The sequence below is a fragment of the Quercus lobata genome, chromosome 10 (assembly GCF_001633185.2).
Source record: "Quercus lobata isolate SW786 chromosome 10, ValleyOak3.0 Primary Assembly, whole genome shotgun sequence".
In the NCBI taxonomy this organism is placed as follows: domain Eukaryota; kingdom Viridiplantae; phylum Streptophyta; class Magnoliopsida; order Fagales; family Fagaceae; genus Quercus; species Quercus lobata.
This window is the reverse complement of record NC_044913.1, coordinates 5,346,483-5,361,728: the sequence shown is the minus strand read 5'-3', so window position 1 is coordinate 5,361,728 and position 15,246 is coordinate 5,346,483. Positions and strand designations below refer to the sequence as shown.

Here is a 15,246-nt window from a genome sequence, read left to right as displayed (position 1 = left end):
CACAATCAAACATAGTGAGAGTCACAGTCAAAGAGCGAGAGAGACAACACACAGAGATTTGAGAGACCAAAAAGACGTTAAAGCTCTAAGAAAAATCTGAGAATTCACACAAAGTTTTGGTAATGTTTAACTCACTCTAACTCTCTATCTTCTTCACAATTTTGGGTCCCAAAATTTTGATCTTGTTTTTCAATTCCATAACATGTTCATTTCTGTGTTTTTCACTGTAAACCAAAAAAAATAAAATTGTCACCTTTATTAGTGTTTTTCATCAATTCTATTCATGGGTTTTGATGTGCATGGTTTTGTAACAATGTGGTTAAATTTTAGTACATATTGGGCTTAGGATTAGGGTTTTTTAGACACCCAAAAGTCTAGAGTTGATGACAAGTACTAAGAGTCATGATGTGTCAGTAAAAAATGAGTTTTTAGAACAGTTTTCTGGGTAAAGTTTGTTTCTTTATAATAATGGCACTCTCTGTCTTTATAATAATGGCTTTTAATGTAAGTTATGTTGCTGAATTGTTTAGTTTTATGTGCCTTAGAATCTAAATTTGTCTTTATGTGGAACTAAAAGTGACTTTAAACCATAGGTTTATTTTTTAATTGTGTATTTCTTAAGTTAAAAAAAAAAAAAAGAACGCTCTACAAATAATGACCAGTGCGTTTGGATTAGGTTTTTGCTTATTTGTTAAAATATCTAGAAGAAATAAGATTTAAAAAAGTTGTACATGAAATAAGCTAAATGGAATCCCAAAAAAAAAAGCTACAAAGCAAGACTTTTTGGGGAAAAAATTATATATTTATTACATAAAAAAAATTCATATCTTATTATGAAGCTTCACATCTGGTGTATGATTATTATTTTTATTTTTATTTTTTGGATAATTTGATAGTTGGGACATGGGATTTGAACCTCGAATGTCTCCGTTAAAAACACAAAACACCTAGAAGTTTCAGGCTCTTGGTAGGTGTACATGTTTAAGTTGCTTTTTTTTTTTTCTTTTTTTGGTAAAAGAATGTCCCTTTAAGCCTAAATTTTTAAATTTTTAAATTTTTTTGCCCCTTTTCCTGAGGTTTTTTTTTTTGGTATGTGAAAAATGTGACATGAACAATGAATTAGTTTGAGTTTACATTAATTACAATTTTTGTTTGTTGTTGTTGTTTGTGGTTTTTTAGTTGGCATGGGGCGGGTGGTTGGGTGTGGAGGGCTTCTCTCTATGAATTTCCTTCAGGGGTGTTACATATCATATTCTTATATGAGTTATAAGAGGATATTTGTAGTGGTACCATTTTTATGAAAAACTGTTAGTGGTCCATGGCCCAGTAGAGTTTTTTAATGCATTGAGTCAGCTGGAATTTTAAGTCCATGAAAGCCTTAGGTAGCATTCGGAATTTGAACTTAGCAGCTCTTATGTGGAAAGTATTATACTTCTTGTCCATCTATGGGTTAAAGAAGGGATTGGTATTGATGTAAAGATTATTGTACTTGATCCTTTGTTGAAGCAATGGAATAACTATGTATACATTGTATAAGATGTTCGGCCTTTTATAGTGGGTAGTAAAGGCACCTTATTTGAATCATTTGAAATATGTTAAATACTACTATGATTATTATGATTATTTTGTGTTCTTGATATGTCATAGATTGCAGTTTGGATCTTTAACCTTTCCCCCCTTTGGTTGAGAACTTATGCATCAAATATTCAGTAAACAGTTATATGCATTACATAGTATTAAATTATTTTGTGTGTTTCATGAAATACAGTTAAGTAGTTAACATTTTTTAAAAATAAATTTTGTAGCTGAACTTGGATGATATTTTTCTTTTTATATTCTTTGGCGTTCATCAGCTTGGCAGGTTGATTTATGAAATCTGCATATGGTCACTGGACCTGATGGCATCTCCTCCCCTAATTACCAAGGGTTAGAGTGCTAGATTTTGGTTCAGTCCCATGCAAGTACAATGTTGTATCTTAAAAAAAAAAATGATAAATATAACACCTAACTGCCAGCTTTGGCAGTTGTGTTAAGGGTCAGGTTTTTGAATCACACTAATGTGGGCTTTTAAAAAATGCATATCTCCCAATAATAATGTTGTAGGTAGGTTAGTTATTTGTAACTGGGGCTCTTAAATAATCCACAGTATTGCTTAAGCTGGAAATTCTGCAGTATGTTCTTGCTAAGTAGAGTCCCATGACTGCTATTATGCCACTTAAAGCTTACCCTTGTTTCTTTTTGTACTTTTTCCTAGGACATGATCTCCTCTTGGTTTCTTTTCTCTTCTCCTGAATCAATTTTCTTGTTGAAACCAAAATGTTTTGCAGTGGAGGAAGTGTTTAACAAAGTGGGGGGCAAATGGGTGGCAAGGTGGAAGCTTGTGTGGAGTGCACCCGGAAATGTTTACTGATTCATATGAAGAAGAAAAATTCATCACCTGTAGTTACCTCTTTTTTCAAAGTCATGATTGGTGATCAGTTTTCTAAAGTGTTGGTATGATAACATTTTGGGCTTTTCTTCTCTCTTAGCCTCTCTAAATGCTGATTGCTGTCATTTTTATCTTCAGTGTTGAGTATGTTACTATGTTTGCTTCCCCAATGCCTCCTGCATTTTCGTATCATGGTGTTACCATGACTGAATTGCAATTGATTTAATATTGTTCTTTCATTCTCTTGTCATGGCTGAAGCACTTCAATTCTGATATATATTCTGAGTTTCTGACTGCTGTTTGAAAGAGATAACTCGATCCTTATGGAATTTTGTTGGATCTCGAATGAACATTTTTCCAAATGTTATTTTTTTCAGGGAAGGGTGCAAGTATAACCTGAGTTAATAAATTTAATTAGTTGAGTTTTTGTTTTTGACTACATTCGTTGACATTACTACTTCAATGGCCTTTATCTTTAATTATGTATTTTTCTATATGAGAGGCATATCTATTGCTACATTAAAAGTTCTCAATATGATTGAGATAGTTTATTAATGCATTGATAAAAATTTTATTGTTTAATATTCTCCTTTTCTTTCTCATTGTGTATGAAATTGAGTCAATTGAAATATTGCTTTAAAGAAGTACTAAAGTCGCATTGAACTGTGGTCTATACTCTATTTGCACCAATATGATGCTCTTAATTTTCTAGGGTTAAGGTACTTGTTCGGTTTTTGTATGGAGAGGTATTGAAAAATCTGTTTATCATTCAGTAATCTTTTTGTTTGATTTTTGTCCCATCCCATTGACTTCAAATAAAACCACTGTAGCCCACTAACTCCTACATGCTTTCCTTGTTTAATTGGTGTGCATAAAATACCCACTTTTGCAGTTGCTTAAACCCCCCTCCCCCTCTCTTCTCTTGTTCTTCTTCCCATTTTCTTTAAGTTGCAAAGAATCAACTTTTTTGTACTAAATGGCATGTTTTTCAATTGTGACAGGGCACTTTTCCCTTCATCTCCTTTTGATATGTGTGAATGTGGTTGCATCCCATTGATTCTACTCTTCTTTTACATCAAAAGTCTTATAGCTGTTAAAAACTTATGTACTCTACTAGACGGGCACATGGAAGAAGAATCTTATTTCATACTAGGTCTAACTCTATTGTGTTATATATAATACATACAGCAGTTTTTATTATCTGCTGAAAACTGGTGTAAAGTATGGGGTAAAGGGACTTCTCTCCGACTGACATGCTATACAACTTTTCCCTCCGAGTGATAATGATCTTTTTTGTCTTAGTAATGATGTGCTCCTTGTAGATCTTTTTTTTTTTTTTTTTTTTTTTTCTTCTTCTAATGAACTATTCGTGTATCCATTCTGAATGTGTCATTCCATTGCAGTTTCTACCTCCTAAATTTGCTGCTACAATATCAGCATTGGTCAATCAGAAAACATTTCTCGAGGACACAAGTGGCCGGCAATGGAAAGTAACGATATCCATTGTTGATGGCTCTCTTGCTTTTCAACGAGGGTGGAGTTCTTTTTCATTAGACCATGGCCTAGAAATTGGAGATTTTTTGGTGTTCAATTACATGGGATCACACTTTGTTGTTAATGTATACAATAAAACTGGATGTGAAAAATTACTCTTTCCTGAAAACAGCAGTCCGAAGAAACGAGCTAGGACTAATTGCAATTCTACTGCCAAACCTAGCCAATGGTACACAAATGATGAAGATTCAATGAACAAACAGGGCTCAAGCACCTCTGCTGTATCTATGTCAGGTGCAGAAATAAGTCAAAGTCAATGCACGATGGAAGTCCCTGAAAATCCTTCCAATCATGAGGATATCATCCAAAGGCCCAAACCTACATCAACAGCAGAATACTGTGAAGAGACATATTACATGATTGATCGAGATGTGGGGGACAGACAAGATGACAGAAGCTCTATGATGGACTTGTCTAAACTTGAAATGAAGAATATCAACTCTGTTGCTGATGTTACCAAAAAGTCTGCAGCCAAAGATGTGAGATCTTCTACTTCACAAATGTTTCTTACAGAAACCTGTTTATTTGATAAGGATCCAGTGACCAGTGGGACAGTGAATAAAGTAGGAAATATAGATGCATCAGAGATTGAGAGAAGTCATTTTTTCAAAAAGCTAGAGAAAAAACCATCCCTTCCCAATAAAATTTTTTGCAATGACAATACATCTGGGCATCTCTTCACCACTTCTGCAGTGACGCTTGACAAAAATAAAGAGAGAATTTCTGACATATTAAATACAAAGTGCCAGATTGCTGGGGAATCAGGTGACAAAGTTTCAAGTAAATCACTTCTATTTGTTTTCTTTTCAGGATTTCTTGTGTTTATATACCTTCTAATCTTTTCATTCATGCTCTGATAATTGGATGGTTTGTGTTTGAAAATCTCTCAGAGTCATTAACACTAAAGAATCAGGTGTTTATGTCCTCAAAGGAGCATGCTTTGCTCAATGACATTGACAGTTGTCGATCTGCTGCACAGAAATTTATTGTTATGTCAGAGTCCTTTGGTGTTCCTAATAACTTTGAGAGGCAGAACTGTCAAACTGGTTTGTGTCCTCTGCAATTGCATGTTCTATTCATGCTTGTTGGGCAGCATTGTTTCTTCTCAAAAGCTATATATTTCATCATGATTTATGATGATTGTTTAATATGTTTTACCTGATAGCTAAACCAGAAGTACTGCCATTTTGAACAGGTGAATTGATAAAAAACCTTAAAAAGGAGGCTGTGGAGATAACTCCAGATTTGCGCAGTCATAAGGAGAGAGGAGGTCAAGAAATATATGGTCAAGTTTTATATTCACCTGTTGATGTTGGTTAAGGACTAAGGCTTGGTTGTTGTTGTTTAAGGAGTCACTGCTTTTTTTTAAAGCTCAATATGTGTTTGCATGCATTAACTTGCTTATGTGTTTTGTGTCAATTTTTTTTTTTATTATTATTATTATTATTTTTCTCTTTATAACTTGGCTTGTAATAAAATGCAGGGAAGGAGTCAAAGGTCATCAAGGAGGAGTTAATTCAGCGTGCTGATACAATTGTTCGAGATAATGATATAGGTCTTAGAACGGTGAAAGCTGAACCTGTTGACTCAATTGGGATTTCCTCACCGAATACAGCCAGTATCTCCGGTTTGGTGGCCACAGATAATAATTCTTTTCTTGTATGTTACTGTTAGCCTATTGAGTTAGCATTTCTTTATGTTGCTACTATCAGCTTTTTAACTGATCTTACACAACTAATTTGATCTAAATCAACTATATTGTCACATATTGCAGTTGTTGAGTTTTGTTTCAGTGATCCTATTATTTCTTCCTAAATATTGTCATTCCTATTGCTGATAAGGGGCACCTAGAAATTTTATGCTTCTATATAATCAATTCTACCCTTTTTGGTGGCACTCTTTTCGATTCAATCTGAAAGATTTAAATCGTAACTTTTAATCAATATATGGAAACATTAACACTATATTATCATTTAACTGTAGAACACACTATATGAATGAATATGCATTACACGCACGTGTATTGATTTGGAAGATTTAAATACGACCTTTTAATCAGTATGTGGTATGGGTGATTCTTTTTGTATGTACTGATTTTTTTCACCTTCCTCTAACACTCATGCAGGAGTTGTCCACATGCTTGCCGTATTCTAAGGGAAGAGTGAGAATGGATAGGAAGGTTGTCTATCTGCGAGATTCAGATATGAAATTGTGGCCAGTCCTCTACCATGAGAGACCCAGTCTCAAGCTTTTGGCAAATGGATGGGAATCTTTTAGCGAAGCGAATAAAATTCAAGCTGGAGATGAGTGTGTTTTTAGTCTTGAGAGTGAGGGTATATATGGTGTCCAGATTATCCGAAAGTGAAGAAGCTAGAGTTGGTTCAAGCCTCACACTGTATAAATTCACCACTATTTTGTGAAGAACTCTTAGAATTGTATATCAGTGTTTGTGGACCCTTAGACCAGAATTTAGTCAGAGTAGTCATGTTTTCTATCTTTGGAGTTTGATTGTTAATTTCTAAGAATTTTTTTTTTTTTTTTTTTTGATGTGTTTGGGTCAAAAGTTTAGTTTATGATGTTACAAGAATAGTAATCGTATAAGCAGTCCCATTAAAAAAGAAAAAAAAGAATAGTAATTGTAACTTGTAACTGAGAATGCTATTGGATAATAGGTGGCAACATGAATAGGTTAAAGTAGGATTTTGTATAGTTTGATAGGCCCTCCAAGCAATTTTCATGGTTCATAGGGAAGTGGTATTAATAGAATTTGAGAAATTGCACCTGAGCAATAATTTTCCACTTGTGACTGAATTTGGGAATTAATTTGCGCATATCTTTTTTTCTTACAAAAAAACCCATTAACATTTCCTTCTTGAACAAACTTTTTGGTCAATAATTTCATTACTAAAATGAAATTCTAATCGATGTTTGTGAAGCTTTTGTCAAAGCTTTGACCCTTTGAGGGGGCAATGGTTAGACGTAGATTATATATAATATATTAATGTTGTGTTTTGGCTGCAAAATTACAGTTTGATATAGTCACCCGGGCGGACAAAAGGAATATAAAGAAAGAAAGAAATAAAAATTTGATTTTACATTTTATCCTATGAGTTAGTAATAAATGGTTTTCTTCACATTTTTTTTTTTATATATATAAAATTGTTCCTTAATTTTTTTTCCTTAAAACATTTGGGCGAATTAAAATCCAAATTCTCCTCCATGCAAAAATAATATCACTTTCAATCATAAGAATTTTGACAACCATTAAAATTTTATTGACTAATCACATAAGATCATCATTTTGCGGAACCCCAATGTAGTTCTAGCCACTTAGAGAGGGCTTAATTCGTGGCTCATACTAGGGGTGGCAAATGGGTTGGATGGGTAGGTTTTGGATTGTATGTATAATTATCCATTTATTTATTTATAACTCGTTTATATATAAATTAAATACCCATTATCTACCTAATTCATGTAATTTAGTAATCTACCCATTTAACTCAATATGAGCAAAATACCTCTAAAACTAATTAAATGACACAAATATTCTCTTAACCTTCGAAATTACCAAAAACCCTTGGACATCCAAAATTACCAAAATACACCTGGAATGTCTAAAATTACTTAAAAAACTCTAAAAATCCAAAAATTCCCAAGACAATTACATTTGATTAGTGACAAATAGCACTTTTTTTTTTCTTTTCCTAATGGGCAAATCAATAAGACATTTTTTTTTTTAATTTAATTTTAATTTTGTATCATTGTTATTGAGGAAATGAATGAATCACTGTTATCCATTTATTACTCTCTCTCTTTTTATTTTTTATATTTTTTTAATGTAATATAGAAATTCTACTCTAGCCTAATCTAAGTGTATATGTGTGTGAAGTTCCCTCCTAAAGACTTGAACCCTGACCCTTGCCTCCCACATTCCACAAGCACTTATACTTGTGGAGTGACCACCACACAGTGGTATTACTCTTTTTCTTGACTTTGGTTTAGTATAGTTTCTGCATTTATAGACTTATCTCTCTCTCTCTCTCTCTCTCTCTCTCTCTCTCTATTTTCCTTAATTTGAAGTCTTGACCTGTTTGGTTACTCAGAAAATCTAAAGGAAAGAATCTAATTCAGTAGAAAAATCACATGAACTTAACTATGCAGTTGAATTCATTCTTAGCTGAGTGAGAAAATGAATGAAAAAAAAAAAAAAATCACTGGGTAGGGTTTGTATTTTGACGTTAAGGAGAGAGACAAAGAGCTTGTGAATGTTTTTGATTTAGAAATTTAGATTTTCTATTATTTATTTAAATTTTAGATAGGTATTTATTGGGTATTAGTAGGTTTATCTATTAAGACCCATATAGTTAAATTACCTAATGAGTCTTTTACTCATTTAACCCAAATATTCAAATGGGTTGGGTTAAGACTTATCCAATTTAGGTGGATCATAGGTAGGTTCATGGATATAGATAAAATTTGTCACCCCTACTCATACATGTAATGTTATCTTATAGCTGAGTTATGGACTTTTAAGACATTATTTTTGGTATTTAAGTTCAAAAAAGGCATTAAATGCAAAAGTAATAATTGATTTGATTGTTAAATTAAATTGTTCTACAAATCTTTACTTTCTCATATGACTTGAGTAGGTTCTAAAATCCCTTACACTTAGTTATTTTTGTTGAATTCCTCATACTTGGATTAAAAAAACTGGAGGTGAATTGTTATGTGACCAACTCGAGTTACATTCTCTCATCAATGCACTCTCCTTTTAGGTATGGTATTTTGTGCAATGGTTGTATATAACATTTCATTTAGGTTTGTAAGTGAACCATGTCATTTATGATTTATGAATAGTTCAAATTCGATTTAAACAAAAACTTCTTATTTTTGTTGCTGTTAAAAGCAAATAAATTCACCAAAAGAGGGACAATTAAGTGGAGGGAGGACACAATTTAAAGTTTAAAGTAATAACTTTTAGTTTATGCAAGTATTGTGTGTGCACGCGCCCAGAGGGGGGGGGGGGGCAAAAAACCAATTTCAGTTATGGATTTAGATTAAAAACCTGTGACAACCTGCCACTTAAGATTTTTTGTGAAAGTATTGTGAAAATGTTAGAAACGTAGCACTTCTCATAAATAAATACTACTTCCTCCGTCTCAATTTGTTTGTCCTGTTTGAAAAGTCAAATTTTTTAAGGGAACATCATTTATTGTCTTGTTTGCCTTATAAAAATGTATAAGTTTACAAAACTACCCTTAAATAAATTTATCCATTTTTTTAAAAGAGTTATTCTCTTAATGAGGCAACTAAAATACTATTAAATTATATATATATAATACTATTAAATTATATATATATATATAATACTATTAAATTATATATTAATTAATATATATATACACACACACATTTTAGGTGAGACAAACAAAACTGTTCTCACCTCAAATGTGTATAAGTATATTTTAAATTAATTATATATAATTTAATAGTATTTTATATATAAGAATTGCGACGTCTATTTTGAAAACAATTTTGTTTTGTTTACCAAAAAAAAAAGAAAAAGAAAATAGTTTTGTTTGTCTTACCTAAAATGTGTGTGTATATATATATATATATATTAATTGTATATATATATATATATATATAATTTAATAGTATTTTAGTTGCCTCATTAAGAAAATAACTCTTTTTTAAAAAATGGATAAATTTATTTAAGGGTAGTTTTGTAAACTTATATATTTTTATAAGGCAGACAAGACAATAAATGATGTTCTCTTAAAAAATTTAATTTTTCAATCAGGACATACAAATTGGGACGGAGGGAGTAGTATTTTATATATGAGAAGTGTTACGTTTCTAACATTTTCACAATACTTTCACAAAAAATCTTAAATGGCAGGTTGTGACAGGTTTTTAATCTAAATCCATTACTGAAATTAGTTTTTTGCCCAGCGTAATAGCTCGTAACAACAGCAAATCATATATAATAAGTAATTATTGGTTTTAAATTGAATCCACAACTTAAATTAATTTTTTGCCTGCTCATAACAATTAATAACAACATATTTATTGGGAAAAATATTTCTCTTATTATTATCCCAAAACATTTTTGACTCTTAAAACTTTCATGGTTACATCACTACACACCGTTGGTGCGATGGTCCTTCCACAAGTATAAGTATTTGCAGAGTGTGGGGATAAGGACCAGGACTCAAGTCTCGAGGAGGAAGTTTCACATATACATACACTTAGATTAGACTAGATTAAAATTTCTATATTGTAAAAAAAAAAAAAAAAATTTCGTAGTTGCCCATTTCCTTTCTATTTTATTTTTACCTCATTAATATTCAAAAAAAATAAAAAGAAAAGAGCGCCACTTTCTATTTTCTATTACTTCCTCTGCAAGTCAAAAACCCAGAACCCGTCTCTGTCTCACACTGCCACTGCTCTCTCATTTCGGATTCCGGCAAGTACTTCTTGCTCTTGTTCTAAAATGTTTATTCTTTCTACGCTTTAGTATGTGTTTGATAATCTTTGAATGTTCATATAATGTTCCTCAGACCGCCGTTCACCACTGGCCTCATCTCTTTCTCCTCTTTTCATTTTTTCACTGCGAGGCATCCAATAAGGCCGAATTCATCCCCTCGCTACTTCGCCGTTGATCACCACCACGAAAAACGGAGGTGAATCTTGGTTTATCCACCGCTAACTTCGAGTTTGAGAAAGAAATTGTGGTTTGTTGTGAAATTTCTTTGTGTTTTGTGGGTTTGTGTTTGTAGGTTTATAGGTTTGGCCGGTGATTGGGTTTAGCGGGTGATGTGGGTTTAGCGGCTGATGTTGTGCTCAATGGGAATGATCTTAGGTGGTTTTCGGTGATTGGTTGTATGAGTTGTTTGGATTGTGATCGGTGGCACTTTGGTGGTGAATGCCAGTGGTCATGGTGTTGAAGACTTGAAGGTGGCACCGTGGGTCTGTGATGGTGTTTCTAAGGGATGGAGAACAGAAAAAAGGAAAAAAAATTTATAAAAGAGAGAGAAAAAGTAATATTTAATTAAAGTAGATAAATAAATATTGAGATTGATCCACTAAAATTTAGACGAGTTTGATGTGAATGCTTTAAGGCTAAGAAACCAATTAGATTGACAGGATTTGAGCCTAAATTATTTGTTTCACCACAAAAAACCTTTGTCAATTGAGTTAACCACCTTTTAAAGCTTTATTAGTGTGAGGATTGGTTAAAATGTGTGTTGGGTTTATTGGGGAGTGGCTGAATTATTGTTGGGTTATTAGAGGTCTTTTAAGGATTTGAACCATTATGAATGTTTGCTTTAACCTTTAAGCCTTGTTATTATACAATAACTCAAAGGTATTGCTGATTATTTTTGCTATTTTTGATTGAAGTTATTGTCGGGTTATTAGAGTTGGATTTGTTCCATTATGAATATTCTTTTTAAGCTTTGTTATCATACAATAACTCAAGGGTTGAGGATTTGGGTTATTGGGGTGTTGCTGATATATTGCTATTTTTGGTTGAAATTATTGTTGGGTTATTAGGGTTTTTTTTAAAATTTTTTTTTTAACTTCTATTTTTCTTTTATTTGTTTTCTTTTTTGTTTAATTCAAGAATGTTTACTATTTTTTGTGTAATTTTGATATGATGGGTAAGGGTTTGATAAATAGATAGAACATAGACATTGGCTTGGTTAGGACATACTTAGGCGTTGGTTCAAGATTAACCCAGTTGGACTTATTTATTGGGTTTATTCTTAAAACCATGATTATACCTTTTTTTTTTTAAAGAAGAATGACTATACATGTTTTTTCTTATATGATTTTTATCTTTTTTAATTTATAGAATCAAATTCCAAATAAAATAAATAAATTTATTAAGAAATGAATTAAGGATTAATTCATATTAAGGCGTATTAAACATTCAATTGGAGATTGATATGATCTGATGCAATCGGTGGATGATCAAGAGCTTTGATTCTTGTAATTCAAAATACTTGTTTCAGTTGTCCCCTTTGTCTTACACTTAATGTCTTTTCCACAATAAAAAATGTTATTTCCTGTGTTGGTAGAGTTTTATTAATATTACATTACCATCCACTGAATTTATTGTATCACTATCCATATTCCATTATTTCATGCAGTGTTTTCTCTTTTTATGGAGCACAGTACTATTCAATTTATACCTGTTCTGCAAATAAATATTGAGATTGATGCAGCATTCTGTTTGTGTATATGTTTTTGATTTGATTGGTATTACAAATACTGTTATTTACTATTAATATCATCATTATGTTCAGGTGTTACCTGCTTATTGCTCATATGGCCAATGAGAAAAACTTGAAGCAAGAACTAATTGTAAGTTACTGAGAATTTATTTTTATTTTATATTTTTTATAAATTTTTGGTTGTATTCTTTTTATTCATTGTTCTTGGAAAATTAAATAGAGATTTGAAAATGAATGTTGACACCCTATTTGGTTTCTCTTTTAATGTCACAGGTAGTTGATAAAATGGTTGAGAAATTGTACGGATTCATTTACCGAAGATCCCCTTATTTGCGCAAGAGAAGAGCCCAACTTCTCCCAAGCATTGTAGATGGTAGGCTTCTTTAAAATTTGTCTTTTTATTGCCTTATTCATGTCCAGAACTCATTTTAACATATTTCTCTTTACAGAAGAGATGAAATATGTAATGACATATCTGAGAAGCTGTGATCTGTATGAGCCAAGTGAGCATGAGTATGGTTGCGATAAGTGCAGGATTAGGGAAGGTAATTGTTAGAAATTATAAATAACATTAAAGTAATGATTTTTTTTTTTGGGCCTTAATACTATGCAATTGATATAAACAGATCGGAGAAGTCATTGGACAAGCAAGTGTAAACGAATTTATAACTTCAAAAGTTTGATGGAATCTGTTACACGAATGAAAAAACATATCAGTTTGTGTGGTGCTGCTATAAAGAAGCTGAAGGCAAAGAAGTTAATTTGGAAAGCCATCCTTTGTAGGAGAGGAGTGAAAGGTTTGGTTATGGTGAGAAAAATGAAAGTTTTGGTGTCTAGATTTTCTGCTAAGCGGGCATATAAGGGGTTTGACATAGATAGAGAGGTTTGTCTGCTTATTATTCACTCTTATAGGTTTGGCCTATTACCTTATCGGTTTCACCCGTTTCGTATAAGGAGCATGCTTGAGTATGAGGTGCTACGACTAGCAAATAGAAACTTTTTCTATATTCAGTTTGTACTAGTGGATTGTCCTTTCAAAAAACTCACCCAGTCAATAATTGAGCATGAGGAAATTAGAGTTACAACCGGAAGTGAGATGAGGTTAAAGCTCTTTGCACGTGATGAGAACTTACATGATCGATTTCCTAATGAAGTTAATCCTGACGACTTTTTCTTCCTTAGCGAACCAGATGACTAATTCTGGTTAGTTATCATTGAATTGATAGCACATGTTATAATATAATATTAATTTTACTGAAATAATCAGAGTAAAATCTTACTCATTTTCTGAATATGTTGTAATGCATGTGCACTGCTCTTATTGTAGATTGCTGGGGGATTGTGTGTCAATTTACTGACTTGCATTGTGCGAGCATGGGATTTCAACAAGCCACTCGTTGTTGCATCTGCCATGAACACATTCATGTGGAACAATCCTTTCATGGAATGACATTTCATGTCAACTGACAAGCTTACTGTCACAAAGAGGCTGGCATTGGGGATTATAGTAATGGTGAAATGGTTGAACCTTCTCTGATATACTCTACAGTAAAGCTTTTTGTAAATTCAAAGATTCAACAAGGTGGCAGTAATATTCTTTAGATAGTGTTGTAAAGCTGGAATTCTTTCAGGTACAAATGGAAGAGATGGTTTACTTGGTATGATTAACATGCTAGATTTTTTGCGGTCCTATCTTGTATCAGGTGCATTGTTTGTTTTTACTTGCACTTGGTCTCTCTGTCCTGCATATTGTATGTCCTGCATAAATGTGCTAATTTTTCTGAATTGATATATACATTTTAATTCAAAGTTCCTTGCTAGGATATGAAGTTTTTAGTTTTATTTTTTATGATGATTGAAGTTTTCTTCAAAATGTTATGTGGGTTTAAGATTATTTATTTATTTTTGAAGGTGTTGTATTTGTTGTGTTATATAGTGGTCGGTAAATAGTTCAGTGACATTTTCAATATATTTCCTCCCAAATCTAACTACTAAGTACTAACCATTTGTTATATCTGTTGGTGTTGTATGATAATAATATTTTTTTTTAAAAGCTGGAAGTATAAAAAGGCAAAAAAAAAAAAAAATAAACCTACTATTTTTTTCAGCCTGCTATTTTTATTTCTCAAAAAACTAGTTACTCACCATTCTTCAAATTTATTAACACTTAATCTCACCCTAGATAAAATCTTTAGTATTTTCTCAAACTTAAGAAAATACTGTTGATGAATGTCTTATAACTCTTAGGGACACAAGTCAAGGCATATTTAAGCTTGCTGTTTATTCAAATATTAAGAGAAGTAGATACAATCATTTTGTACTTGTGTGCACAAAGTGTGTGCAACAAATCAATCATAGACATAATTGTTATTATTTTTATTAGAAAACTTTGCTTTGCGGTTTACAATGCAACTTTAAACAAGTACGGGTATCAAATATCAATCTTTGTCAAATGGACACAAGCATGTATGTCACATTTAATGTTGTAGACTTCATCTTTTGTTTCTCTTTTCTTTAAGTGATGTTATAGATATGTTTCACAGACAAAATAGGAAAATTGAAAAACTAATAATTCCTTAATTATCAATTTATCATATTTTTATTTTATTATTTATTTATTTGATAGGAAATTTATTATATGGTAAGATCTGTATTGCACGACATGCTATACAAGTTTTATTCGAAAATTTTGAAAAACTATTTTTTGGGGGTAAGATTAGCAAAAATGAATTATTGACAACTGATTATGGCAAATTATAACTCATTTTCCTCTTCCTTATGTGTGTACGTTTGTTTTTCCAAAAATAGAAAAGAAAAGAAAAGAAAAACTTAGTAAGGATGAGCCTTTTGGCGGTGTTTTTAGGATAATTTTATATTGGAGTTCATATAATTTTATTCATCTATTAAGGGAGGGTTAGTTCCTATCAAAAAAGAAAAAGAAAATGATGGGTAAGATATTAGAAAATTAATGGTACAAGATTTTAATCCCTAATTCCCCATTATTGAACCACCATCAGATTTAGA

General features: G+C 31.9%; 2 protein-coding genes across 5 annotated transcripts; both read left to right on the top strand.

The window, feature by feature from the left end:
- On the top strand, window positions 1–6,476 carry LOC115963172. Of its 4 annotated transcripts, none has more exons than XM_031082076.1 (7): window positions 1–119; window positions 2,328–2,493; window positions 3,832–4,747; window positions 4,873–5,028; window positions 5,178–5,267; window positions 5,466–5,641; window positions 6,108–6,476. In XM_031082076.1, the coding sequence occupies exons 2-7, from the start codon at window positions 2,359–2,361 to the stop codon at window positions 6,345–6,347; spliced, it is 1,713 nt and encodes a 570-aa protein (XP_030937936.1). In that variant the 5' UTR covers window positions 1–119; window positions 2,328–2,358; the 3' UTR covers window positions 6,348–6,476. The 4 variants fall into 4 exon arrangements, with proteins under 4 accessions (XP_030937936.1, XP_030937937.1, XP_030937934.1 ...); XM_031082077.1 differs by having other exon boundaries at window positions 3,832–4,762; window positions 5,178–5,252; XM_031082074.1 differs by having other exon boundaries at window positions 3,832–4,762.
- Window positions 6,477–12,240: 5,764 nt separating this feature from the next.
- Window positions 12,241–13,836, top strand: LOC115963046. The gene is made up of 5 exons (XM_031081928.1): window positions 12,241–12,352; window positions 12,496–12,595; window positions 12,672–12,767; window positions 12,849–13,425; window positions 13,550–13,836. The coding sequence occupies exons 1-4, from the start codon at window positions 12,287–12,289 to the stop codon at window positions 13,418–13,420; spliced, it is 834 nt and encodes a 277-aa protein (XP_030937788.1). The 5' UTR covers window positions 12,241–12,286; the 3' UTR covers window positions 13,421–13,425; window positions 13,550–13,836.
- The last annotated feature ends 1,410 nt before the right edge of the window (window positions 13,837–15,246 follow it).